Genomic DNA, 26,289 nt, shown 5'->3' with positions numbered 1-26,289 from the left:
TGTGTAAAAGAGAACCTGGCTGTATCCTTGCAGCGTGTGATTTCTATTTCATCTGTGTTTTCAGAAGGAGGTGGAAGATTGAGGAGCCGATTTTTATTTTGTTTTTTGTTAAATAAAAGGTTTCTTTAAACAACCAACACCTGCCTGACTGTATGAGTTATTTACACGAACCAGTCGCAGGAACGTCTTGCTATTAGGGATGTGAAAGTGATAATATCTTTTTGTACACAGCGTAATAGAACTGAGGCATCAGGAATCCCAAATATAGTAATGAGTGGGCAAGGTTTTAAATCTACTCTGAGAATAGTGGACATGATGGTAAAGAAACCAGTCCAAAAACCATAGAGATCAGGGCAGAAGAAAAACATATGGCCAAGATGACAGGGACAGCCATGGCATTTATCACACTTGTCCTCTACGTCCGGATACATCACAAAGTCTCGACTTGGACAGATGGACTATGTGTAAAACTTTGAACTGGATGAGTCCAAGACGAGCACAGGAAGTGGTAGACTGTATCCTATCTATAGCACGTTCCCAACACTCCTCACTTATCTGTACTCCTAACACCATTTCCCACACATTCTTAATTTTGGTACTCGCCTCACTACCTAACGCCAGAATAAAATCATAAATCCTAGAAATCATTCCTCTCTGATGTGGATTGAACCCACTCAACCCTGTCAAATGCTTTTTCAGCATCTAAAGAAATCCCAATCTCAGCCGAATGCTTTGAATAATTTAAAGACAATTGAAATTGTCTAATTGAAAAACAACTGATGTCCCTTTATAAAACCGGTTTGCTCTTCAGATATAAGGGATAACGTTCTCTAAACGAGATGCCATTACTTTCACCAACACCTTTACGTCTGCATTAAGCAGAGACAGCGGTCTATAAGAACCGCAGGAGGACGGATCCTTACCCTCCTTAAGAAGGAGAGCTATAGTGGCTTGTGTCAGAGTTGGAGGCAAAGACCCACATTCCAAGGATTCGTTGAACACAGATAAAAGCAATGGAGCTAATTTTCCAATAGATGCTTTAAACAATTCAATCGGAACCCGTCCGGGCCAGGAGCTTTGTTACACTGCGTAGTTTTAACTGAAATTAAAATTTCTTCAAGAGAGAGTGGGGAGTCCAGTTGCATGGCAGTATTCGAATCAATAACAGGGTTACAAAGGTCTTGAAGAAATGCATTCACTTTAGTATCGTCTGCAGGAAATTCAGATTTATAAGGTGAAGAGTAAAACCATTTAAAAGTAGCATTAATTTCCATGGGATCTGTAGTGACAATATTATGAGTGTGCGCGTGCTGCGACGGGAAATACCGGTTTAAAGCGTGTTCATGTTAATGTCTTGCTGAAGGTGTTAAATGTCACAGATCCACACTCAGGAGCATCATAAACTGGTTTAAAAAATTAATAATAATAATTTCTGTTCCTTTGGTGAAAACTTTCAGAGCGTTTTAAATCTACACCAGCCTTTTGTAAATGTACAGAAAGTATATAATCCGTATATGTAAAATATTTCAATAAATAAAAAGCAGTGCTCGTGTTATTACAGGAGGTGACATTTTGTAGGAAAACGTGAATAGTGAACACGCCTCGAGGACGTGCACTGTAGGGTTGACAAAAGGCCAAAAACGCTTTAACAACAAGTTTCAGCTCCAGTTAAAGGAAAGTGCTTGACTCAAGTAGTTTTTTCCCCTACAACAATTCCTAGATAACCGGTTTAGATTACAAGTAAAATATACTAACTTGTTGATTTTATCATATCACATTCCACAACACTGATTAAACCTGAGGTTCTGATTCTCACAGGGGCCTCTGTTACTGACTGTTTAATACTGTCTCAGTTCTGAGATTCATTTAATGTTCAGTCGAAGTGAATAAGTTTCATATTTAGTGTAAAATATTAGTGTAATCCACCTGTTTCTAAATTACATTATATAGCACATCTATCATGTGCACACTGAAAATTCAAGTCCCAGATGTTTCTAAAACTACACACAACCGTGTGTATATGTGTATATTTTATACAAGTGTATCTATGTATACAGGAAATCACACACACACACCTCTACTGCATCCTCCAGGAAACACGTGAAGGAAACCTCACCTTTCCCGGCTTCTAATACACTCATTCATCTGCTTTAAATATACTTTTTTTTTCTACACATCCTCAATTCACAGCACCTGTTAATTCTGTATTTCCTTTTTTCTACATCACTCACTCTCTCTCTTACTCTCTCTCTCTACTGAACTAATTATACACAACCTTAGCTCACCCTTAAGATGTAACCGTTAAGTAAAATTTTCCTTCAGCCATCAGAACAATACATTAACTCTGACGTGTTTGACTAATAGCATTTCGCTTCCGTTCTTGCGGTTTTGTACACATCGAGTATACGGACGCTCCGATCGCAGGCTTGATCTCGTATAGCTCGTATCTTTAACCCTGCAATTACACGGTTTTAAGCTAAATTAAGCTATTTAGATCGTCAACACTGTACGAAACATTCCCAATAAAATCTTGGACAAATTCTGTAACAAATTCATGCGCGTTCTCCGTTTTTGATCACACGATGCGGATTCTCTAACGATAGACGTGCGATTAAAGAAAATGACCACATCCTCAATCCTTACATCATCAATCAGCATGATCTGGGGTTGTGTAGAAAGCGGGCTTGTATGAACGTGTGTGTGTGGCTTTTACCTGCCAGTTGTAATACATGTGGCAGAGTTTGTAGGCGAGTCTCTGCATGTGGTCTGGTTTGAGGCCACTGCTGTCGTACACCACGTTGTAGTGAGTGTGGGCCACACTCCCGAAGCGCACTTTGTGACTCACGAGGAAGAAGTTGTACCTGACGAATCAAGCCATCAGTGTTTAAAACGCACCGAACGCAACCTGAAGCTGCGATCAGAAAGACGCGTAATCTTCACCCATGGCCTTGGTGGACTGCGTGAACTGAGGCACTTCATAGTCGACTACGCGCAGCAGCACGCCGTCGCCCACGCCGTCTCGGTACACCACGATGCGTGACGGCAAACATTCATTGTATTTGAAGTAGGCCTTCAGCGCAGCTGAGGAAAAGAAATCAAAACAAAAAGCGATGTCTTAATGCGCTTCTTAACTGAAGCGACAATTCTAAAATTGCTCGCTTTTTCTCCCACGTTCTGTCAGACTGCAGTGTGAGTATTTCATCCTGAGTGTAAAGTCGGAATTCAAAGAGACTGCAGTGTAACGAGGTCATTTATGAGCATGATGTTCCTCCCAGAGTGCATTTCATACCCTGCACACTTTGAAAACCACCTGAGAGAAGGACGGTGCTCTCATGGTTACAGAGCAGTGGCACATAGCATACAGAGCACATAGCATACAGAGCATGGCCCAGACCCTTTATGAGGAAGATGAAGGTGGGGTAGCAGCGAGGAAAACAACGTTCAGAGGATTCAAGACTAAAAAATTGTGATTCTGTCCTTCAACCGGAAGGAAATGGAAATACAGAGAACAGTGTGTGCGATTAAGAGAACCAGCTCAGGCCTGAGTAAAGAATCCTGAGATGCAGGAAGTAGTGTTAAAAGTCTCTGAAATTTCCCACCACTGAGTGTAATGTGACGCACCACGAAGCTAAACAGGTCTTCCTGATGCTTTTTATTCCTTATACCTCAGCAATTTGACAATTAAACATTTTAATCATTAAAAGAACGATATTGTACTTTTTCTCTCTCTTAAAGTTACGATGAACCACAAAGGGTAATGCCCTCTCTTCTGAAGACTGGTGGAAAAGTTCAAATCTAAAATCTAGTTCATTAAACACAACCCTTCTTAAAACTGTTTACAGAGTCCACACAAGTCATGCTTTAAGTACCTGGACATGCCCGGGTTGAGGCTGGCCACCAGTGCACCGATGGATCTCTTTCCTGCGGCACTGTCGTGGTAGAAGTCGATACCAACATCATCAGGTGCTTCAACTGAAAGAGCAGGAGAAGTCACTAAAACAATGTTTTAATAGAATAACATCAGGGTTAGGAGGTGCCACTGTTGATCAGTTACAAGATCAGATATGCTTTTAAGTGATGATTTTGGTTTTAGTTGAAATCCCAATGCCGGATATATTTCAGTTACTTGAAAAACTCCCAGTGCTTGAAGAACAGAACCGTACCGGGATCTCGACGCTCCACGGCTCTCCTTCCATCTTGCAGTTCATCTGCAAGGAGATCTTTGTGGCTATGGTCATGAGGGTCTGAGGTCTGCTGAGGGTGTGAGCCACCACACACTGGCTTGGAGTGGGACAGTCCACACACAGGTACTTCTTCACGCAATCGTATTTATCCTTACGGTTGGTTGACAGGATCACAACCACCTTACACACATGATTTAAAGTGAGTGCTTCAGAACAAGAAGTAATGGTAATCTGTAGACTGAGGCTGTTAATCTGAAATATTCCTATGCCGTATGCTTAGACCCATAAAAGGATATACTGTGACAAAAATCACATAGAAGCAGTTGCACTGCACTGCGTGTGTCACATCACAAAAGGTGAAACGACTTTAACAAAGAAAATCAAACAGCAATATCCTTAAACGTTCAATTAAAAAATAAATAAATAAATAAAATACAGTTTCATTTGACTTATTTACTAGAAGTGTCATGATACTAGCTTTTATTTTCCTTAATGGAAAGCTTGAGTATCAGCCGATACCCATCCGATATTGTTTTCTTTAAGATCTACAACGCTCATTATTTTAACTGAAGCACTCGTTTACCATTAAACTTTCATACAGAAACCCATACATAAAGTATGAATATAATGAATTCAATCCTAGTGAAAGAACAGTCACGTCTCTTTTACATGCATCAGTTATATGATTTGATTTCTGTTATCTCTGATGGCTGATCCACCGGTTTTTTGCTGCTATCAGGTCCTGGATCAGTGCCATGTAGGGATGCATGATTATGGCCAAAATGATAATCCCGATTATTTAGATTAATACTGAGATCTCGATTATCACGATTATTCATTGATTTTAGTGATAACATTTTTTATTGCACTTTCACATTTATTAAGTTCTCTCATGCCACAATACAACACACAAGTAGGCATGAGAAAACTTGAGCTGGTCAATTATGACAGAATTTAGGAACACAGTGTGAGCCATGACACATTAATTTACCTTCTGATAAACTAAATCTAATATTTTCAGTTCATTTTACAGACTGTATGCACAAAACAACCGTTAACCTGTTTACCTTGTAAACAAATACAATAAACCTCAATGTTCAGTGTTTGAAGTCTGCTCCTCTTAAATATATTTAAAGCTACACTATTAGACATTTCCACTGTCATGGTTCTGGGCTGGAGTCAGTTCTCGAACCGCTCTGTGTGTATTGTGTAGATATCTGAATAATCTCATATAGGATGCGATTGGGTGAGTTCATTTACCTGTCAGATGCAAAGCGCTTTAGTTTAATGGTGTTCATTACTGATGCGCCGATCAGGATTTTTACAGATGATACTGATCCAGATACCAATCTTTTTTTATTTAAACTTTAATCAGGAAGTCTGTCATAAACAGTTAAATGTAAGCTCTCTGCTCATGGTCACTGTTAACTGAATTAAAATAATAGCAATGATACTGTTGGTTGATTGATAAATAAACAAACATAAAATATTTATTTTTAGATATCTTAAAAACAATAGAGTCCTAATTAAAAGTAGACTAACACAAAAGTGATCCTTATTAGGAAAAAGGCTAATAGCTTTCAATGAAATAGCGAACTAAGCTTAATGTCAAAGTGATATTAAATGCGACCCATAGTAATTAAACATTATTTAATTTCTCATTTCATTTATATTTAATGAAGTTATTATAATAATATATATCCATCCATCCATCCAACCTGGAGCTTATCCCAGGGAACATCGGGTGCAAGGAGGGGTACACCCTGGACAGTCCATCGCAGGGCACAATCACATACACACTCACACACCCATTCATACACTACGGACACTTTAGACACGCCAATCAGCCTACCATGCATGTCTTTGGACTGGGGGAGGAAACCGGAGTACCCAGAGGAAACCCCCGCAGCACGGGGAGAACATGAAAACTCCACACACACAGGGCCACGGGAATCGAGCCCGACCCTGGCGGTGTGAGGCGAACGTGCTAAACACTAAGCCACCGTGTGCCCTATATATATATATATATATATATATATATATTTATTTATTTTTGTATGTATGTGTATATATATATAAAATGATTTATTTATAACTAAGCACATTTTCTGTCTTAACATTTTAGTAGTTTTATTTTTGTTTATCAGTTTTAGATCAGTGCCCCAGTACCGTGTCCATGTCTGCTGATAATGTTTTGGGGGATTAAATCAAAACATGGAAACTGGAGTTGACTTTTCTAGTGATATCTGGCAACCATGAGTTTTAATGGAGTGAATTAGAGTTAGTGAAGGAGAGCGGCAGTGTACTGTATGTTTACAGACGGAACAGTTGCTACTCTCGATAGCTAGTGAAGGAGAGCTGCAGTGTACTGTATGTTTACAGACGGAACAGCTGCTACTCTTGATTATGATTGGTGAGGAATTTTTTAATAAAGAAGTTTGAATTAAACCCACCTTATAGCGTGTTAATGTCATGATTTCTCCTCACGCAAAGCGCTGGAGCTCGAAGCGAACCTGGCAGCTCGAGGGTTAAAATGCTAACTCCGTTTCCGGGTTTTGGCACTACAAAATGACGTCATCCCTGCGCTGCCCTATGGTGATTGGCTATAAGTGTAGGAAGCGCTTGATTTGATCTGCAGCTGAGTTTTCTATTAGCGGAGGACGAACTTTAAACGTTAATATCGCAGTCGATCATGTTCATTTAATCGTGGGCCGTCAGAATCGTAATCGCGATCGATATTCGATTAATTGTGCAGCACTAGTGCCATCTATATTATTTACCCATAGTAATGTGGGTTTTTTCTTCTACCCCCCCTTTATTTTATTTATTTTTAAATCAAAGTGCTTTCAATCATATATTTCATATCACATTCAAGCAGTTATCTAATCAGCCAATCATGTGCCAGCAGCACATTGCATAAAATCATGCAGGTACAGGTCAAGAGCTTCAGCTAATGTGTACATCAGACAACCATGGCATGGTTATTGGTACCAAATGGGCTGGTTTGAGTATTTCAGGAATAAGGCGTTCCATCCACACACAACTGTTGCTCTCTCAATGTTTTTTGCACCATTCTTAGTAAACTCTACAGACTGTTCTGTGTGAAAAGCCCAGGAGATCAGCAATTTCTGAAATACTCAAACCAGCCCATCTGATACAAACAACCATGCCACGGTAAAGGTCACAGAGGTCACAATTTTCACCCATTGTGATGCTTGACGTGAACAGTAACTTTTTATGCATTGATGTGAACGTTAACTCAAGTTCTTTTTATGCATCGTGCTGCTGCCCCATGATTGAATAACTACATGAATGTGAGGGTGTTTCTAATAAAATGGACAGCGAGTGCATTACTTATTCAGTCAAATAATGAATATAACGGTTGTTACATTACTAGTCACATGTACAGTTTTTCTAAGCAATACAATACATTTTCTGTACCTTAACCCCTAAAAAGTACGGATGCTAACCTGAACATTTTCAGCATAGTAAAATACTTTAATATTTGAATCCTAAACAAACTACATGGTCACACTTGATTCTACCCAGTGTGTGAGACCCACCATCTGAACCTGTTGCCCCACTCTCTGCTGCAGAGCTCTCAGCAGAGCCTCCTGTCGATCATCGTACTCCGTCCTGCACACAGAAAAAAATGAAGTGGGGGGGATAAAAAGTGTTAATGCTGCAATTAAGACATGATCCTTGCTCAACATGGCTCTGGTTCAAATAAAACACTACGCACAGTAACCACTGCCTTCCGCTATGAATGAAAGAAAAGCTGTCGAGAAGCTCTTCATTTTAGAGCGTGCAGTTCGGAAAACACGTTTATTTGCAGAGACCATTGAAACGTTTGTGCCTAACTGATGGACTGCAGCTGAATACAGTCAATATGAGAGCAAAGTTCTGCACTACCTAATTGACGAGGACCGCTTTAATAATTTGAAATTAACAGTGCTACACACTAGCGTCCCTTTCATGAAGCTCACGGGGAGTGAATTTTAAAAAGAGCCCAGGACGCAGTAATGGCACAGGCTACAATTTCTTTCTAAACACTGGTCAAGTGTGTTGGCTCACATTCCCGGCCTCTGAAGGTGGATGCCTACGGGCACTTTGTTGAGGGTCTGCAGCAGTGAGTGAGCGACGTCAGCGTTACGGAGCGTATGGGACAGCAGCCAGATCTCCAGAGGCATGCTGGTCATCAGAGGAAGACCTCGCATCTCTTTAGACCATACCGCGTCACATGGGTTGTACTCGTACTGCGCACACACACTCACACACACACACACAAACTCCACTCAGCAAGAGTGCGACACGTGTCGTGTACAGTTCTGTGTTCTCTGTGTTCTGTGGTCCCCCTTACTGCTCTCGCTCCCTGTAGGATCCTCTCAGCAGGAAGAACTCTTCCAGTCAGATTCAGCAGCTTGTTCTCAAAGCTTAGACCCCATGTGCTGAGTGTAGTCTGAACACTGGCATTCCTGGAAGAGATTCACTGAAATATTCAGCAGTGTAAATTGGTATAACGTTCATTTCAAACATTTAATCGTACACCTTCAGATCAAAAGGCTTTTAAGATCATGAAAAACATTTCAGTCGGGTGTCCACAAACTTTTGATCGGTAGTGTATATCCATCATTAAACTTAAGAATGATATAATCAGAAAAACCATCACGCTATATGTTCAGCCTCGTGTTGCCCGGGATAGTCTCTGTAAAGTAAATACACATCCCTTATATGCATGCTACAAATGTTTCTTTTGTAAAATTTGTCTCTGGCTTGCACGTTAAGGATAAATTTCTAAATGTAAAGAATGTATAAGTTTCTGTAAAGCTGCTCTGTGACATCGTACGCTGTTAAACGCGCTATACAGACAAAAGCAGAATTGAATTAATAATGCAGTCGCTTTTATCCAGTACCTGCTCATGTTGTTGATGAATCTGTTGAGGCGGTTCTCCCACTGCTCTGGGGTCAGTCTGGTGTGAGTGGAAAGGTCCTTCATGATGTTAAAGTCGTGCGCATCTTATCAGTCAGACCTGAGCAATTACAACAATTAGTGCGATAAGAAGCAGACAGTGATTAAGCGCTGTGTTTCTCCCGCTCTGTGAGGGAGACCTGTGAGGTAGCAGAACTCCGGGATGAGTAAGACAGGTCCTGGTGGAGGAGCTGCTGCAGGACCCAACCTCCTAACGTGACTGACCAGCAGAACCTGGTTCCTATCAGTGATCTGCAGATCGTATTCCTAAAAAATATATATTATATCCCACACAGAAATTAAGACGGGAACAAAGTCAGCAGTGAAATGAGGCTCCTTTAATGCTGTTTAAAAAGCATCTCAGGGAAATTCCTCAAGATATCAAGTGAGAAATGCCAAGAATACATTTCTGGAAAAAGGGCGTCTACTTTGAAAATCCTAAAAATTAAAAATTTATATCCTAAATTATTTTGATCTATTTTGGATGTATTTTTTTCGGTGGGTGAATAAAGAATGAATGTGTCTAAAGGTTTGACGGTCATGTACGTTTCCAATGCAAGTGCTATAGTATAGGTGTGCTGGGTTATATCTTATATAGGTCTATTAGGTTATACACGTGTCTATATGCAGTGATTGTCAGTAAATATACAAGAACTGTGGCTAAATATCTAGTATATAGTTATTTATCTCTTTATTTTCCTTTATTTACGTAGTATTGTTTTGGTATTATTATTATTTTTTTCCATGTTATTTGATTTTTTTCTGCCAATCGACTGCCCACACTCCAGTCCAGTAGGTGGCGGTAATGCATCTTTAGCATTAAAACAAAAAAGAAGAAGACTATAGCGCCTTAACCCATACTGCGCATGCGCGAAGCCGGATGACTCAGCCATTAAACTAGTAAAAGAGCTCTAATTAGCCAGTGAAGCTACATGTCGTTCAGCCACGTCCACTTATAAAAGTAAATCATGCAATATTCTCAGACTGGGCAGTTATTGACAGAGTGAATTCATCGTTTTAAATAGAATCAAAAATAACATCGACCTATTTGCTAATCACATTTCGATTAGCTTGCTCATTAATTACACTGCGCATGCGTGGACTGGACTGCCTCCTCAAAAGCTAGCACCGCTAGCATATTTGTATAATACACACAATACAGCACAAAACAGAACGGGTTCGGTTACACAGAACTGAATAAACTCACTTTATTTTGGGTCCAAACGGGCCAGAACTAACACAAACACCGCTTTCAGCCCCTCGCGGTGACGTCACCAACGTAACGGACGTTGACGTAAATTTGAATCTATGAGGAGAAAATAAAGGAAAATAAAATAAACCCAAATATTATTTCATAAAAAGCTTCATTATTCTCTTCTTCTTAAACACGATATAGGATAATATATACAAATACATAAAAAACAGCTTTATCATTATTTTAAATCAAATCCACTTTAAAAGTGCTCCTTTCTAATTACATTTTAATTAAAAATATACTTTATCTTACTCGTTCAATTTAATTTTTTTAAATTAATATTTAATTCATCGATGATTGTAGACGAGTTGAGGTTTCACGTTCTTTGTGCTTTATTATCATAAATACACACTTTGTTTAAACTTTTGAGTTTGGACACAAAATGTAAACATTCCTCATGAATCCAGAACATTCATTTGTTTATTATTTAGAAAGTAATAATTAAACAGGTGAATAAAATGATCAGATTAATCACGTGCAACATTTAGGATATGAATTTCTTGTATTAAGTGAGGTTTTTAATTATACACAGATATAAATATATTTTATTTATTTGTAGTTTTCATATTTGACTCAGTACATTACACTACATTTATTTAATCAACTATTTATCAAGTTTTTTCAATATTTAACTGAATGATTGTTCAAGATCAATAAAAATCTTCAAATAATCTATCAACACCATCAATACATCTAATCAGTAAATAAAAATCTACATTTATCCAGCTGATCTATTGACTGGTTTATTGAAAGTTTTACAGCTTCGGCAGGTAAAGAAGCCGTGGCTTTAATCTGATCTTCTGATTTCTAATGATAATTAAATGACAAAATACAGAATTAAAGAATATCTTTATTTAAATTCAAAATCACGAATCATTTAAAAATATGGACTACAAGTCATTTCTACAAGTGTTCATACAGACAGAAAGACCAGAGATGAAACGGATTTAACAGATACAGGACAATTAGGACAAGGAAAGTGAGAAAGAATAGAATGATCATTTATTTATTTAAAAAAAATTAAATAAAATTACAACCATGTTCAAGATCACAGCAAAAAGACAGTAGAGGAAACAAAGGAAAAAAATATTTCACATTTCCTGTTTAAATTCAACAGTAAAATCACATGAACTGAAGACATCGTGACTTTTTGAAACCGGTCGTTACATTTTTGAGTCAAACGGAGCAGGTAGCGATGAAGAAGCTGCCTCGAAAGATCATTTCTGTTCCTCGAAGAGTAAAAAAAAAAAAACCATTAAATCCTAAATGTATGAAAAATAAACATTATGTACATTTTATGTCTAATTACAGTGAACCTGACGGAGAGTGAAGCTCACAGAGGCGAAGTGTTCACGCTACAGCAAATTTCACCGGTTGACGCTAAACTCGCTCACTTAGGAGGTGCGTTTCTCTGTCCCGGGATATTCCTAGCACTGTGTGTGAAAGCTATTGAGATGTCCAGCATGGAGACGTGTGTGTATGTTGATGTGTACACAGTACCAATGGTCAGGATGTATTCTTGTGTCCGAGTCCTGAAAAACACACGTGCGCGCACACACACACACACACACACACATACAGTGGAATTGTAAAGCAAAACATTGGAATATATATCTTAATCACATCTCATAGTCCTTTTATAGAGTCTGAATCAGTTTGACTGATTCATTTCGAGTCGAATCACTTTCTAGTGAGAATCAAATACACATCTCAGTCTAGTTCATTTGGAAGTGTGCGACTCTCACTAGAAAATTATTCGACTCCGAATCATCTCGAAACGAATCAAACAATCAAACCGATTCAGACTCGACAAATGGACTAATAGAAGAGAAAGAGCAACAGGAAAGAGGACAGCCTTCCTGCTGAAAGCAAACCGGATCAGAACCTTACATTAGATTATTTTCTATATTTTTATTTTAAATCAGTTGTGTTTTTCTTCTTTCTGCACTGGATTGAGGAAACACAGCAATGATAAATAAATAAATAAATAAATTTATCTGTCCAGCTTCCTCCTCTTCGTCCCCCAGAATGACGTGTGGGTGACGGATTGACGGATTTAAAAAAAGATGTCTGGGCAAACTGTGACCTCCTCGAGTTAAAAGTGAGCATCCAAGGAAATTTACTGTGTTAACTGCACTACATTCTGCAGTCACACAGCACCAGAAAAAACTACTGTACATGTTAACACACAAAACAAGCTTTTGAGTATTAGTTACCCTGTCTTACTGTACAAGGCACCTGCAAATAATAAAGCAAGTAATTAAAAGTTCATCTATCATTTCACTTCCACTAATCAGTCTTTTGACCAGTCTAAAAATAAAAAGACTAAAAAGAAACTCAGACTTAGCAAGAAGAACTAAAGATATGTGGATGATGAAGTCTCAGTTCCACCGCAGCTTCAACAGCCCTGGATCTTCTCCTTTAAAGCTTGGAGAAGGGCACGTCTTTCGGACTCTTCTTTTCCGGGGCTGCCTGCGCTGACTTCATAAGATCCTGTGTCTGCAACATGTTCATGTTCCAAGTAGCCTGGAGACGCAGAGGAGATATCTCAGATTTCGACCGCTCTACTTTGTGTTTGTGGCCATACTGTGTGTGCATGGGTCTACCTTGAGGCTAAAAATGCTATTCATGTCTTAAGCAGATTCTTACCATGTAGTCTAGGCTCTCAGTTACACTGTGGTCTCAGGAGTAGAGGAGGTTGATTTTGGTTCCCTGGACAGCGACGCGACTCCGGCCTGCAATCTCACCTGCTATTTCCAGAGCTCCAGCAATCATTGACCATCAGGGAACACACGACTGCAGAGATGAAGAACAGAACACACACTTGCCTTCATTTATACTAAATAATGAAGCTACATGAAAAAAATACACGGTACAACCCAAAGTCACATTCTTCTGTTATCATTCCATATCTTCCATCGTCAGTCCAGAATTTCACCATTTTGTGATCACAGAAATTAACACAAAATCAAGAAACTCCGCAATATTCAGAGGAGCTTCCACTTTTTCAAAGTTACTGCAGATTTGGGCCAAAACGTGTCATGACACATCATCACCACAACAGGCCTTCAGCACAGGTTACTCTACTTCCTGAACAAGTGCGGACCCGGATACAAGTTGCGTTCACATTCATGGGACAATTCACATTCACAGTTCCAGTGTAACCGAACTCGGACCACCTTCTACAGGTAGTCTCGGGTTCGGTACCGCAGTGCCCTTCCCAGTCCACATTACGACAGTCACATTACCAACTTTTCATGCAAACTGCTCTGTTTTGGACTAAACTTCCAGTGTGAAAGCCCACTAGAACAGCTACACTGCAGAATTTTTCTGTCTAAAAATGTACAAATTTCAGGTTTTGGAGCTCTTCTTTGATAAATGACAAGATGGTAATATCATAAAATAGTCCACTTTGTATTAAAACCAGACATCTGATGCTCACTGTGGTTTATTTAATCTTCAACAAACTGCAAATGTAAATAATTGTTCAGAGTGTGCCCCCTTGTGGTCAACTCTTTCATAGGGGCTTGTACGAGTCAGAACAATCAGCCCATTCTTATCTTCTCATCACTTACTATCTCTACACATGATCATATGGACAAAAATAACTTGTTTACAGATCTTGGTGTAAACATGTAAGCAAGCAATGTATGGCAAGTTAATGTTCCTCATACCTTCACCTGAAACCAGGCATCCTGTGTGCACAGACGAATATCACAGGCTGTGATTAGATCCACTCCTGCGAAAGAAGAAATCAGATCCACAAAGAAACTGTTAGTAATTCAGTCTCCCGCAGCTAAAAGCCCCAGTAAAAGATAACTCTCTGATGGTTAAAGCTTTGCAGGAAAGTGACACCACAACTCTGGAAAGTTCCATCCATATTGTTTGCTGAGTGTATGAGATGGTACTTAACACTCCCAACAGACCTGCTCCCCCACACACGCCATGCACTGCCACCACCACGGGCTTTGGACACTGCAGACACATCAAACACAAAGTTCAGTTTATATACCACAATGTATTACTCTAATAGGTTATTGATTGTACAAATACTACATGCATATAGAACCCCTACATGCTTTGTGTTTAATTTATGTAAGGAATAAACATGCGGTTATAGGAAAGTAGTCAACGATCCAATGAAGTGGAGTGACCGTTACCACCCTAAGGTAGAACTGCACATTCTGAAGTGTTTTATTCCCCTTATACCACAGCAAGTTGTCAACAAGTGCATTTCTTTATTAATTAAAGAAGAACATGTCATACACATTAATCTATTTTAAAGGCTGACCGATAGTGGATCTTACAGACGCTGATAACCAAGTCGGGTAGCACCTACTAATAACCGATTACTACTGAATGAAAATATAACACTCAGTGGAAAAGTTAAGTTTACTTTATTACAAAAATAAACAGTACTGACCGTACCATGAAAATGTACTGCACTTTTTCTAATGAAATAAACATATATATACTAATTTTATATATATATATATATATATATATATATATATATATATATATATATATATATAACACACACACACTATGAATAAATATTAAAGTAAATAAAAAGATGTACAGTATTTCAGACACCCCTCACATTTTTGTAAATATTTGATGATATCTTTTCATGTGACAACACTGAAGAAATGACACTTTGCTACAATGTAAAGTAGTGAGTAAACAGCTTGTGTAACAGTGTAAATTTGCTGTCCCCTCAAAATAACTTGACACACAGCCATTAATGTCTAAACCGCTGGCAACAAAAATGAGTACACCCCTAAGTGAAAATGTCCAAATTGGGCCCAATTAGCCATTTTCCCTCCCTGGTGTCATGTGACTTGTTAGTGTTACAAGGTCTCAGGTGTGAATGGGGAGCAGGTGTGTTAAATTTGGCGTCATCGCTCTCACACTCCCTCATACTGGTCAATGGAAGTTCAACATGGCACCTCATGGCAAAGAACTCTCTGAGGATCTGAAAAAAGAATTGTTGCTCTACATAAAGATGGCCTAGGCTTTAAGAAGATTACCAAGACCCTGACAACGAGCTGCAGCACGGTGGCCAAGACCATACAGTGGTTTAACAGGACAGGTTCCACTCAGAACAGGCCTCGCCATGGTCGACCAAAGAAGTTGAGTGCACATGCTCAGCATCATATCCAGAGGTTGTCTTTGGGAAATAGATGTATGAGTGCTGCCAGCATTGCTGCAAAGGTTGAAGGGGTGGGGGGTCAGCCTGGGCTTTGGACACTGCAGACACATCAAACACAAAATTCAGTTTATATACCACAATGTATTACTCTAATAGGTTATTGATTGTGCAAATACTATTTGCATGTAGAACCCCTACATGCTTTGCGTTTAATTTATGTAAGGAATAAACATGCGGTTAAACGAGCTTCATTTTGGTAAAATGTTAATATGATGATGTGTTTGACCTTATATACAGCCACAATACCAACTGTAACAGTGCTGACAGGTTTTTATATCCTGAAAAGTAACAGTGTGTCATATGAGGTTTCCACTTGAGAGTGACATGTACAGTGTCCGCCACTAATATTGGCACCCTTGGTAAATATGAGCAAAGAAGAAAACCTTTTGTTAAAAAAAAATTCACAAAAATACTCTGCTCTCATGGATAAACAATTGCAAACACCACAAGTTTATAAAAAAATATTTGTTAAATGGGTGTACAACAATTATTGGCACCCCTATGAATCCATGAGAAATGTATTTGAAGTATATTCCCCTTGATATTTTACTTTTTTGTACACTTGGGAAACTAGGAACAGGACATTGTTCAACCATGACTTCCTGTTTCACAGGGATAGGTAACGCATAAGCCAAATTCTCTCACTCATTCAGAACAATAAGTGAGGCCAAGATATATTCAGTGGTGCTTGAAGGTTTATGAACCCTTCAGAATATATATATATATATATATATATTCTCTCTCTCTCTCTCTCTATATATATATATGAATAAAGATGACCCAAAACATCAGATTTTTACACAAGTCCTAAAAGTAGACCAAGAGATCCCAGTTAAACAAACGAGACAAAATGATATTTGATCACAGACAGATTGTGCACAAATGGAGGAAATTCAAGACCATCATTACCCTCCCCAGAACATATCAACCAACAAAGATCACTCCAAGAGCAAGACAAGTAGTAGTCTGTAAGGTCATAAAGGAGCCAGGGTAACATCTATGCAACTAAAGGCCTCTCTCTCACTGTAGTGAAGGTAAGGGTTCTGTTTAGTTTGACTTACCTAGGGCTGCTCCTATCACACAAACCATTGAAGTGAATAGCATGGAGGTGGTATTTGAAGTTAACGCAGGCTGTGGACTGATCATCAGTAAAGATCAACATTCAAAGATGTGTGGGGGGGGGGATCATTTGTTGCCTCAGCTGGTAAATACAGTAGCAAATGTACCAGGATATAAGTTGGCTAACGTATTGGAGAGACAATCCGAGGTGTTCAAAGAAGAGTTGGGTCCACTGCTGGAGAGAGAACTCCAGAGGCTGGTGGAAGACAAGATCATTGAACCAATGCAGTTTGCAGAGTGGGCAGCTCCCATTGTTCCAGTCAGGAAACTGATGGTTCTACCCCAATTTGTAGGGATTATAAATTCGCAGTAAATCCAGCTCTAGTGTGGAGCAGTATCCAATTCCCAAGGTAGAAGAATTATTTGCTCAGTCGGCAGGAGGAAAAATTCTCCAAACTGGACATGACCCATGCGCATCAGAAGATAATGCTGCACAAAAATTCCAATAAGTATGTTACAATCAACATGCACAAGGGATTATGTACTTACAACAGGCCACCATTTGGAGTTGCTTCAAGTCCAGCGATCTTCCAGCACACAATAGAAGGGATTCTGCAAGACATCACACGCGTCACAGTTTATCTGGATGGCATTTTAGTCTCAGGGGCTAATGAACATCTGCAGAACTTGGATGAGGTACTGAGTAGGATAGAAAAGAGTGGACTGAGGCAAAGAAGGAGCAAGTGTGAGTTCATGGGAGAAGTAGAGGTATTTTTAGGTCACAAAATTAATGCCATAGGATTACAGTCGAAAGACAGGTCCTATATTATGTTTGAGGAAGCTGGCATTGTAGCCGTGAAATCAGCTAACGTTATGCTCCATGTAATGTTAGCAATATCCAGTTATTTGTTAAACGCTAACGCATTGCAATGTTATAAACTACCTCCTAATGGACCACCATGCATCGCCATTCAGCCCGTGTCCTGTCAGCTAAATGTAGCCTCATGTCACTAATAATTATTCACATGTTCATGCTTTTAATAAATCTTTTTATCCTGCCACCGTATCAGTGAATTTAAACTAATGCTTGCATTCAGAGTATAAGGGGTGTGTGTGCGTTTAGGAGTGCACCTTAGCACTTATTAGTCATGGTCAGAGTGTTTGAAGTAAAATATCCCTCTCTCTCTCTCTGCCAGTATCAGCCAGAGGAGGATGTCCTCCAGGAGTTTTTAATTTTATAATTTTTTTTAATTCTCTCTCTTTTTTTTTTTTTAAATAAAAACCACACCGTGGTATTGAGCATCGTGTACTTTTGGTGGTATCGGTACCGACGACTAGATTTTTGGTATCGTGACATCCCTAATATGTAAGGAAATGATGAACTCTGCATACAGGGAGGCTTTGTGTTATGGGGGACTCGTGTAGTGATTCCACATCCGCGGCGTGCGGCTCTTCTAAGACATCTACACAAAACCCATCCGGGAATTACCAGGATGAAAGGCCTGGTGCGTGGCTATTTGTGGTTGCCACACTTGGATGCAGAGGTGGAAGCATTGGTCAAATCGTGTGCAGTCTGTCAGGAAAACAGAAACGCTCCGGCAAACGCGCCACTGCACGCGTGAGAGTTGCCAGAGCAACCGTGGAGAAGGATTCACATTGATTACGGTGCACCGTGGATGGGTAGAATGTTCTTGATCGTGGTAGAGGCATTCTCAAAATGGATAGAGGCTTATCTGTTAAACAAGTCTACATCCACATTTACCATTCAGTGCTTAAGACAAACCTTTAGCCAACACAGGATACCAGAAGTAGTGATGTCAGACCATAGCAGTTTCTTTGTTTTTTACCAGTGCTGAATTCCAAGAGTTTATGGAAAGAAACGGCATCAAACACAAGCACAGCACCCTACCATGCATCTTCCAGTGGTCTGGCTGAAAGGGCCATTCAACACTCAAAACCCTGATGAAAGAGAGTGCCGAGAGTCCATTGAAAAAGCTAGCCAGAGTGCTGTTCAGTTACCGAACGACGCCACAGTCGACCACTGGCAAATCAGCCGCTAAACTGCTGTGTGGAAGGAAACTGGTCTACACAGGGTCTCATTGAGACACAAACAATTGAGAGAAAAATGGTACCATGACCAACATGCAAAGGAAAGATATCTTGTGGTGGGTGACCCAGTGTATACTAGGAACTTCAGCTCTGGACCTACTTTTATTCCAGGAACAGTTCAGAAAAAGACTGGTCCTGTATGGTGCACAGTAGCATTGGGAAGTGGGCAAGTAGTGCACTGACATATTGATCAGGTGAGAGACAGGCACAATACAACATCCGCAGCACCAGCACCAGAGTTGTAAGACACTTCACGGCCAGATGTTGACATTCCAGTGCCTTCTACAAAAGACTCAGGTTCTTCATTCTCTGAGGAAAGTCACAAACAAAAACTGGGAGGAACTTCTGAAGTGGCTGCGTCAGAAACTTTTCTTGGGATGGAAAACCCTGTGTTAAGAAGGTCTACACGTACTAAATCTCCAAGCTATCTGAAAGATTATAATTAGTGTAGTGGTGAGTTCCGCAACCGCAGGACAAGAATGAACCCAGGAACTGAACTGAATCTCAAGAGAAAGTGGGGCATGCAATAAGACAGTGGCCCAAAACAAAGAATGGTTAAAGAACAATAAAGTTATCGGTTTGGAATGGCCAAAACTGATGTCCAAGCCCATGTGCAGGACTAATCAACAGTTACTGGAAATGATTAGTTGCAGTTATTGCTGCACAAGGGGGTCAGACCAGATACTGAAGGCAAAAGGTTCACATACTTTTGCCACTCCCAGATATGTAATATTGGATTATTTTCTGCAATAAATAAATGACCAAGTATAATGTGTGTCATGTTTGTTTAAATGGGTTCTCTTTGTGTAGTTTTAGGACTTGTCTGAAAATCTTGTGTCTATTTTTGTAGAAATATAGAAAACTCTAAAGGGTTCACAAACTTTCAAGCACCACTGTAGCTGTGATGTGCAGTAAAAGGTTGTTGAGCTTCACAAAATGGGAAGTGTCTATAAGAAAATAGCACAAGCATCGAAAATGCTCATTTCCACCATCAGGGCAATAATTAAGAAGTTCCAGTCAACTGGAAATGTTATGAATCAACCTGGAATTGGACGTGTGTCTATATCGTCTCAACACACTGAAGAGGACGGTTCGAGTGGATAAAACATCTCCAAGGATCACAGCTGGAGAACTGCAGAAATTAGTTGTGTCTTGGGGTCAGAAAGTCTCCAAAACTACAATCTGAAGTCACCTACATCACCACAAGTTGTTGGAAGGGTTTCAAGAAAAAAGCCTCTACTCTCATCCAAAAACACACTCAGGTGTCTTCAGTGTGCCAGACACTACTGGAACTTCAAATGGGATCGGGTTCTATGGTCAGATGAAACCAAAATAGAGCTTTTTGGTAATAAACACCAGAGGTGGTTTTGAAGCACACAGAGAGGTAGCCATATGGAAAAGTTCCTCATGCCCACGGTTAAATATGGTGGTGGATCTTTAATGTACTGGGACTGTTTTTCTGCCAGAGGACCTGGACATATTGTTAGGATACATGGCATCATGGACTCTACCAAATATCAACAGATATTAAATAAAAACCTGACTGCCTCTGCCAGAAAGATTCAAATGGGCCCTGGTTGGATCTTCCAGCAGGACAGTGATCCAAAACATACATCAAAATCATGCTGTATTCATATTGTTCCCATGGTGACAGTGTTCTGTTTTTCTTCTTCTCGTTTGTGAAGTTCTGTTCAATGTCACTTTCAAATAAAAGGAGAAAAGAAAAAGTGCCTTTCACTGGTGTTTAGTTCACAAAATGATGAAAAAGCAGTGATGAATACATGCAGTTATTCTGTAGAGATCATTTCTTCATCAGTTTTAGAGAAAAGGTAATAAATGGTGGTAGAAGGTTTTGTCCACATGGCCCCGCCCTCAGTGCAGACGTAACGTGTTGGTGTAAAAAGTGAAACTCTTCTGTAACAGTACCAGAGGTTTGTTTAAAGATGATTAGAGTAATTATTAACCAGCATTAATCCAAACTGTGCAGTTCAGTGTTACATTAAAATAATAAACCATGCAGTAATACATTTATAAATAAAAATACTCACTCAGCTCTTCTGGAGGCTTTGACCACTGGCAGCAGCTTCAGAAGACATTCCTCTGATGGGTCATATTTCCTCAAATCAAACACATCCAGCTCCTGATCTGAGTTCAGTAACACAAACACCAGAGCTGACCACTGAGCAGGAGAGAGTCTGGATCCCCTGAGACGACTGAGACCTCCTCTGTTCAGGTAAGTCTGTACTTCCTGCACTAGAGAATGATCATTCAGTTCATTCAGACAGTGGAACAGATTGATGGATTTCTCTGGAGATGGATTCTCCCTGATCTTCTCCTTGATGTACTCGACTGTTTCCTGTTTGCTGTGAGAGCTGCTTCCTGTCTGGGGCATTAAGCCTCGTAAGAGAGTCTGATTGGACTCCAGTGAGAGACCCAGAAGGAAGCGGAGGAACAGGTCCAGGTGTCCGTTCTCACTCTGTAAGGCCTTGTTCACTGCGCTCCTGGGGAGATCAGACATGTCTGACTTTCTGAAGAGATTAAAATGTCCAGTGCTTTGTTCCACTAACACATTTGTCTTTCTAAAAATAAAGCAGAAAAATGCATATAAAGCAGCCAGAAACTCCTGAACACTCAGATGTACAAAGCTGAACACCTTCCCCAGGTGAAGCCCAAACTCCTCTCTGAAGATTTGGGTACACACTCCTGAGTACACTGACGCTTCTCTCACATCAATGCCACACTCTCTCAGGTCTCCCTCATAGAAGATCAGGTTTCCTTTCTCCAGCTGTTGGAAAGCCAGTTTTCCCAGTGCCAGGATACTCGCTCTGGTCTGCTGAGGATCAGGGTCACATTTCTGATGGTACTTTTGGTCCTTGTGTTTGATCTGAAAGATCAGGAAGTGTGTGAACATTTGAGTCAGAGTCTTGGGGATCTGTCCACTCTCTGCTTCACCCAACATTCTCTCTAGAACAGTGGCTGAGATCCAGCAGAAGACTGGGATGTGGCACATGATGTAGAGGCTTCTTGAAGACTTCATGTGTGAGATGATTTTATTGGCCAGGCTCTGATCACTGATCCTCTTCCTGAAGTACTCCTCTTTCTGAGGATCACTGAACCCTCGTACCTCTGTTACCTGGTCTACACACTCAGGAGGGATCTGATTGGCTGCTCCTGGTCGAGAGGTGATCCAGAGGAGAGCAGAGGGAAGCAGATTCCCCTTGATGAGGTTCGTCAGCAGCACATCCACTGAGGCTGACTCTGTCACATCACACAATCTCTCATTCTTCTGGAAATTTAGAGGAAGTGGACACTCATCCAGACCATCAAAGATCAACAGCACTTTGTAGGAGTCTATTAACTGTAGTTTTCTCATTTCAGGGAAAAAGTGATGAAGAAGCTCCATCAGACTGAGATGTTTCTGCTTCATCAGATTCAGCTCTCTAAAGGGAAGTGGAAACATGAAGGTGACGTCCTGATTTGCTTTTCCTTCAGTCCAGTCCAGAATGAACTTCTGCACAGAGACTGTTTTCCCAATTCCAGCAACTCCTTTAGCCAGCACTCTTCTGATGGACTTGTCTTTAAAGAGATCATTACATTTGATGGGTGTCTCCTGTGTTGCTGGTCTCCTGGACGCTGTCTCAATCTGTCTCACCTCATGTTCACTATTGACGTCTCCACTCCAACCCTCTGTGATGTAGAGCTCTGTGTAGATCTCATTCAGAAGTGCTGAGCTTCCATGCTGTGAGATTCCTTCATTAATTCTTCTAAACTTCTCTCTCAGGCTGGATTTCAGATTTGTCTGATACACAGAGGCCACAGACTCTAATAAACAAAGTAATAACATGTTTTAATGTAAAATCACTGAACACAGGATTAAATGTAAAATTCAAATGCTGCTGTTCATTCCTGATTCATGTAGTAAATATTCCTGAAGGGACAGGACCATTGTACAGAGTCACCACAAGCTGGACCACGAACAGAACAGAAAAGCAGCAGATGTACATGATACTAAACTCAAACTTCAAACTAAAAGTGTTCCTATCTAAAACTATTTCCTCTCTCTAAAGTGAACCTGACGGAATAAAGCCATGACTCAGAGCTCTTACTGTTGTGCAGTGTGTTAGCGAGATCTGTGTGGTTCATGTTCTTCAGGACGTGCAGTGTGATCTTCAGCGCTCCGTCTCTGACACTGTGCAGATCCTCCTCATCCTGCACCTCCCTCTCAGTGCATGCTGGGTAATCTGGACTCAGGAGCTTCCTAAACCTCTTCAGCTCATTCTTTATCAGAGTGATGACTTTGTGTTCCAGCTCCTGGTTAGAAACACACAGGAACACATCTAAATATTATAATGTTACACACTGAGAGATGCTTTTATTTTATGAAAAGAATAAAAGTCTCTTTCTATTCCCACAGTTACAGCTGAAATTCTGCCTGATTACCCATAATGCTGCTGCACATCGATAAATCTGTAAATTGTCATGATCTTAAATAAAAAACCTGCAACCTGCTCACACACAATTTACACACATTAAAAAGACACACACCTTGAATATGGAGTCCAACTGATTTCTGCTGAGGTTTGATTTCTTCTGTTGTGGTCTGTGAAGAAATAAAACACATGATGTGATATAGACTATATGTATTCATAGCTGCACAACACACACTAATAAATACAGAGACAGATATTTAACACTATCCTCTTAACACAATACACTGATTTCAGGATTTCTCACTGACACCAACATGTTTATGAATAAAATAGTGATCTAGTCATTAATGTCCCAGGTGTAAATGTTGTAGTGTAGCACCACAGACCCTCCAGCTCAGGGACTGCAGACTGAACTGAACTCTTAAAGCAGTTTTCCTCACTGCCAGTCCGAGAGCTGCAGCACTGCACAGTTTAGTGTTTTACTGATTCAACACCTGATGAAGATCATGAAGGGCTTCAGAATGAGACCAGTGAGTTTGATCAGGTGGAACACTGCTGTAAAACACCTCACTGTACTGACCTCACATCAGGAGAACTGGCTCCGTCTCTGAAGTTAAATGGAATATTCATTGACCAGTCACTCTTCATGGACACACAGCTGGGTTCTGGTGAGTCTGATCTCTTTCTCTTCATCATTCTAGAATTAAACAGAAATATCAGCAATAATTAATACTCTGCTGTCTCAGCACTGTTACACAATGTGTTCATCATTAAACACCAATAATTCCATCTTTTTAATTCAGCTGCAGTCTGCACACTTATTCAAACAGGAGACACGCCCCATACCTCAGGAATTACACTGATGTCAGGAGTCCCAATCACAGATAACTGACTCAGCTGGGTCTTAAAGCCTGTAGAGTTCACTGACTCAAAGCTACGCTGCTCTTCTCCTCCACATTACACAGTCCTTTTTACTCTTCTCTCAGTGAATGATTTCTCTAAACTGTTCTTAGATCAGATCAGTGATATATTCACTGCTATTAAACACCTTAAACCAAAGTTTAGTTCCTCTGTTAACTAGTGAGTGTTTAGAGATACAGATCTGTTCCCATGAGACGGTGTGTGTTTATTGCTGGTGAATGGAAAAGTAACTCACCTCTCGTCTTTCTTTAAGTCCTGTTCTCCAGACACACTCATGTTGGAGGTCATGTCTCCTTCTCCAGATTACAGCAGGACACACGTTTACTTCACTCCAACATCGGTGTGTTAAATCAAACCCTGTATCAGCACAGAGTTCACTTACAGGAAATAGTCACGGTATCAAGTCATTAAACAACCTGTGTACATTCAAACTTCAGTACAAACCCACAAAACTCTTCTGCATCTAGTGTACATTCAGTGTGTTTATATATTATAGCTTTAGATGTAGATACTCACTGTGTTTTTACTCCTGAAATGCTGTATTTTCCCCTCCACACAAAATGGAGACTGACTTTCACTTTCACTGTCTACCTGTTTATTCTGCAGAGGGGAAGGGGCAGTGAGGTAGGGTAAACACACACACACAGAGATATGGTTTGTTATCAGACAGCTTTCTGATCCATCGAGCACAGGCCTGTAAATACTGGAAGTATAAGCCTGAAAACGCTGCAAATACAGAGAACAGAATTAACAGTCTGGTAAAATCTACATCACACACATTATCATTTCATTACCTTCATTTATTATCTCGTGACTTCATTCAGCTGTGCACGAACAACTGTCAGAGCTCTATACAAATATATAAACTAAAATAAAATAACAGGAGCTAGAAACACTCAGCAGATCATTAGATAAAGAAGCAGAACTCATACGCTGAGTAAGTTTACTTAAATATCTGCAGAAATGTATTTTTTCTGGTTTTCCCTTAATGAGAGCGAGTATCCTGATATTAGTGAGGATTGGTGTGTAAGTAGTGCTTGTGTGAATAATGAATGTTACTCAGAATAAAAGTGATGATGGAGAGTAAGTTAAACACACTGGTCAGACGAGTAACTAACCCAGTGTTTCCCAATCGAGGTTCTGTCTGATGAGAGCAGGGGTGCGTGTAAAAATCCTTTAAAATTTTCTAAAATGATCAAATGTGTAGAAAACATTTAATATAGATGAGAAATATCTGATGTCTGAAATAATAACACAGACACAGAAATAATAAGACAGACACACACACACAGACAACAATAATAATAATAAACTAGACCAGTACATTTCCTGAAGAAAATGTGTGCTGCTTGCCATGGCAAAATTCGGATCAAGCGCCAATACTTTCGATAGCCGGAAGCGTAGAGTGCCAATACTTTTGACAGCCAGAAGAGTGGGGTGCCAATACTTTTGACAGCTGACGGCGTAGGGTGCCAATACTTTTGAGAGCTGGACGTGATGGGCGTCAATTCTTTTGAGAGCTGAAGGCACAGGGCGCCAATACTTCTGAGAGCCGGCCGTGTAGTGCAGCTATACTTTTTAGAGCTGGCCCTGTAGGGCGGAAATACTTTGGAGAGCCAGCCATGCGGGGTGCCAATACTTTTGAGAGTCGGCCAGATAGGGCGCCAATACTTTTGAGAGCATTCCAGATAGGGTGCCAATACTTCTGAGAGCCGGACAGATTGGTTGCCAATACTTTTTAGAGCCGGGCGTGTATGGAGGCAATTCTTTTAGAGCTGGCCGTGTAGAGTGCCAATTCTTTCGCAACTCAATGCAAGTCTATGGGAAATTTTCCGAATTTGAGCTTCCATACCGGGAATGCCGACATTCCGATCACTTCCGTAATATATAGCACACCTCTCCTCAATAAGCCGATCGATTTGACACCTCAACCGTCAATCTCCGACAAACGGTGCGGGACTAGTTTCGCACCGAAATAAAAAGTGGAAGAAGAAGAATAATAATTATAATTATAATACGTTTGCCAAATAACAATAATAGTGCTTTTCAAGCACCATTAATTATAATAATAATAATAATAATAATAATAATAATAATAATAATAATAATAATAATACTAAGTAGGCCGAAGAACAATAGTAGTGCTT

General features: G+C 40.1%; 1 protein-coding gene and 1 pseudogene across 8 annotated transcripts; both read right to left on the bottom strand.

Annotated features, from left to right (window-relative positions):
* Window positions 1-3,075: 3,075 nt before the first annotated feature.
* Window positions 3,076-14,395, bottom strand: LOC128604999 (piwi-like protein 1; annotated as a pseudogene).
* On the bottom strand, window positions 10,744-24,726 carry LOC128605008 (NLR family CARD domain-containing protein 3-like). Of its 8 annotated transcripts, XR_008385439.1 has the most exons (10): window positions 24,659-24,726; window positions 24,378-24,499; window positions 23,802-23,918; window positions 23,337-23,391; window positions 22,898-23,102; window positions 20,840-22,613; window positions 15,442-15,661; window positions 14,335-14,383; window positions 14,083-14,147; window positions 12,953-13,204 (listed from the first exon to the last, which is right to left on the bottom strand). XR_008385439.1 is itself a non-coding variant. In XM_053620113.1 (7 exons), the coding sequence occupies exons 2-7, from the start codon at window positions 24,428-24,430 to the stop codon at window positions 15,643-15,645; spliced, it is 2,223 nt and encodes a 740-aa protein (XP_053476088.1). In that variant the 5' UTR covers window positions 24,431-24,499; window positions 24,659-24,726; the 3' UTR covers window positions 14,953-15,642. The 8 variants fall into 8 exon arrangements, 2 of the variants coding, with proteins under 2 accessions (XP_053476088.1, XP_053476087.1); XR_008385440.1 differs by adding an exon at window positions 10,744-12,934 and having other exon boundaries at window positions 13,015-14,383; XR_008385436.1 differs by adding an exon at window positions 10,745-12,934 and having other exon boundaries at window positions 13,058-14,383.
* Between the last annotated feature and the right edge of the window lie 1,563 nt (window positions 24,727-26,289).

The sequence above is a fragment of the Ictalurus furcatus genome, unplaced genomic scaffold (genome assembly GCF_023375685.1).
Source record: "Ictalurus furcatus strain D&B unplaced genomic scaffold, Billie_1.0 scf7, whole genome shotgun sequence".
Classification (NCBI taxonomy): Eukaryota; Metazoa; Chordata; class Actinopteri; order Siluriformes; family Ictaluridae; genus Ictalurus; species Ictalurus furcatus.
This window is presented reverse-complemented; position numbering and strand designations above follow the sequence as displayed.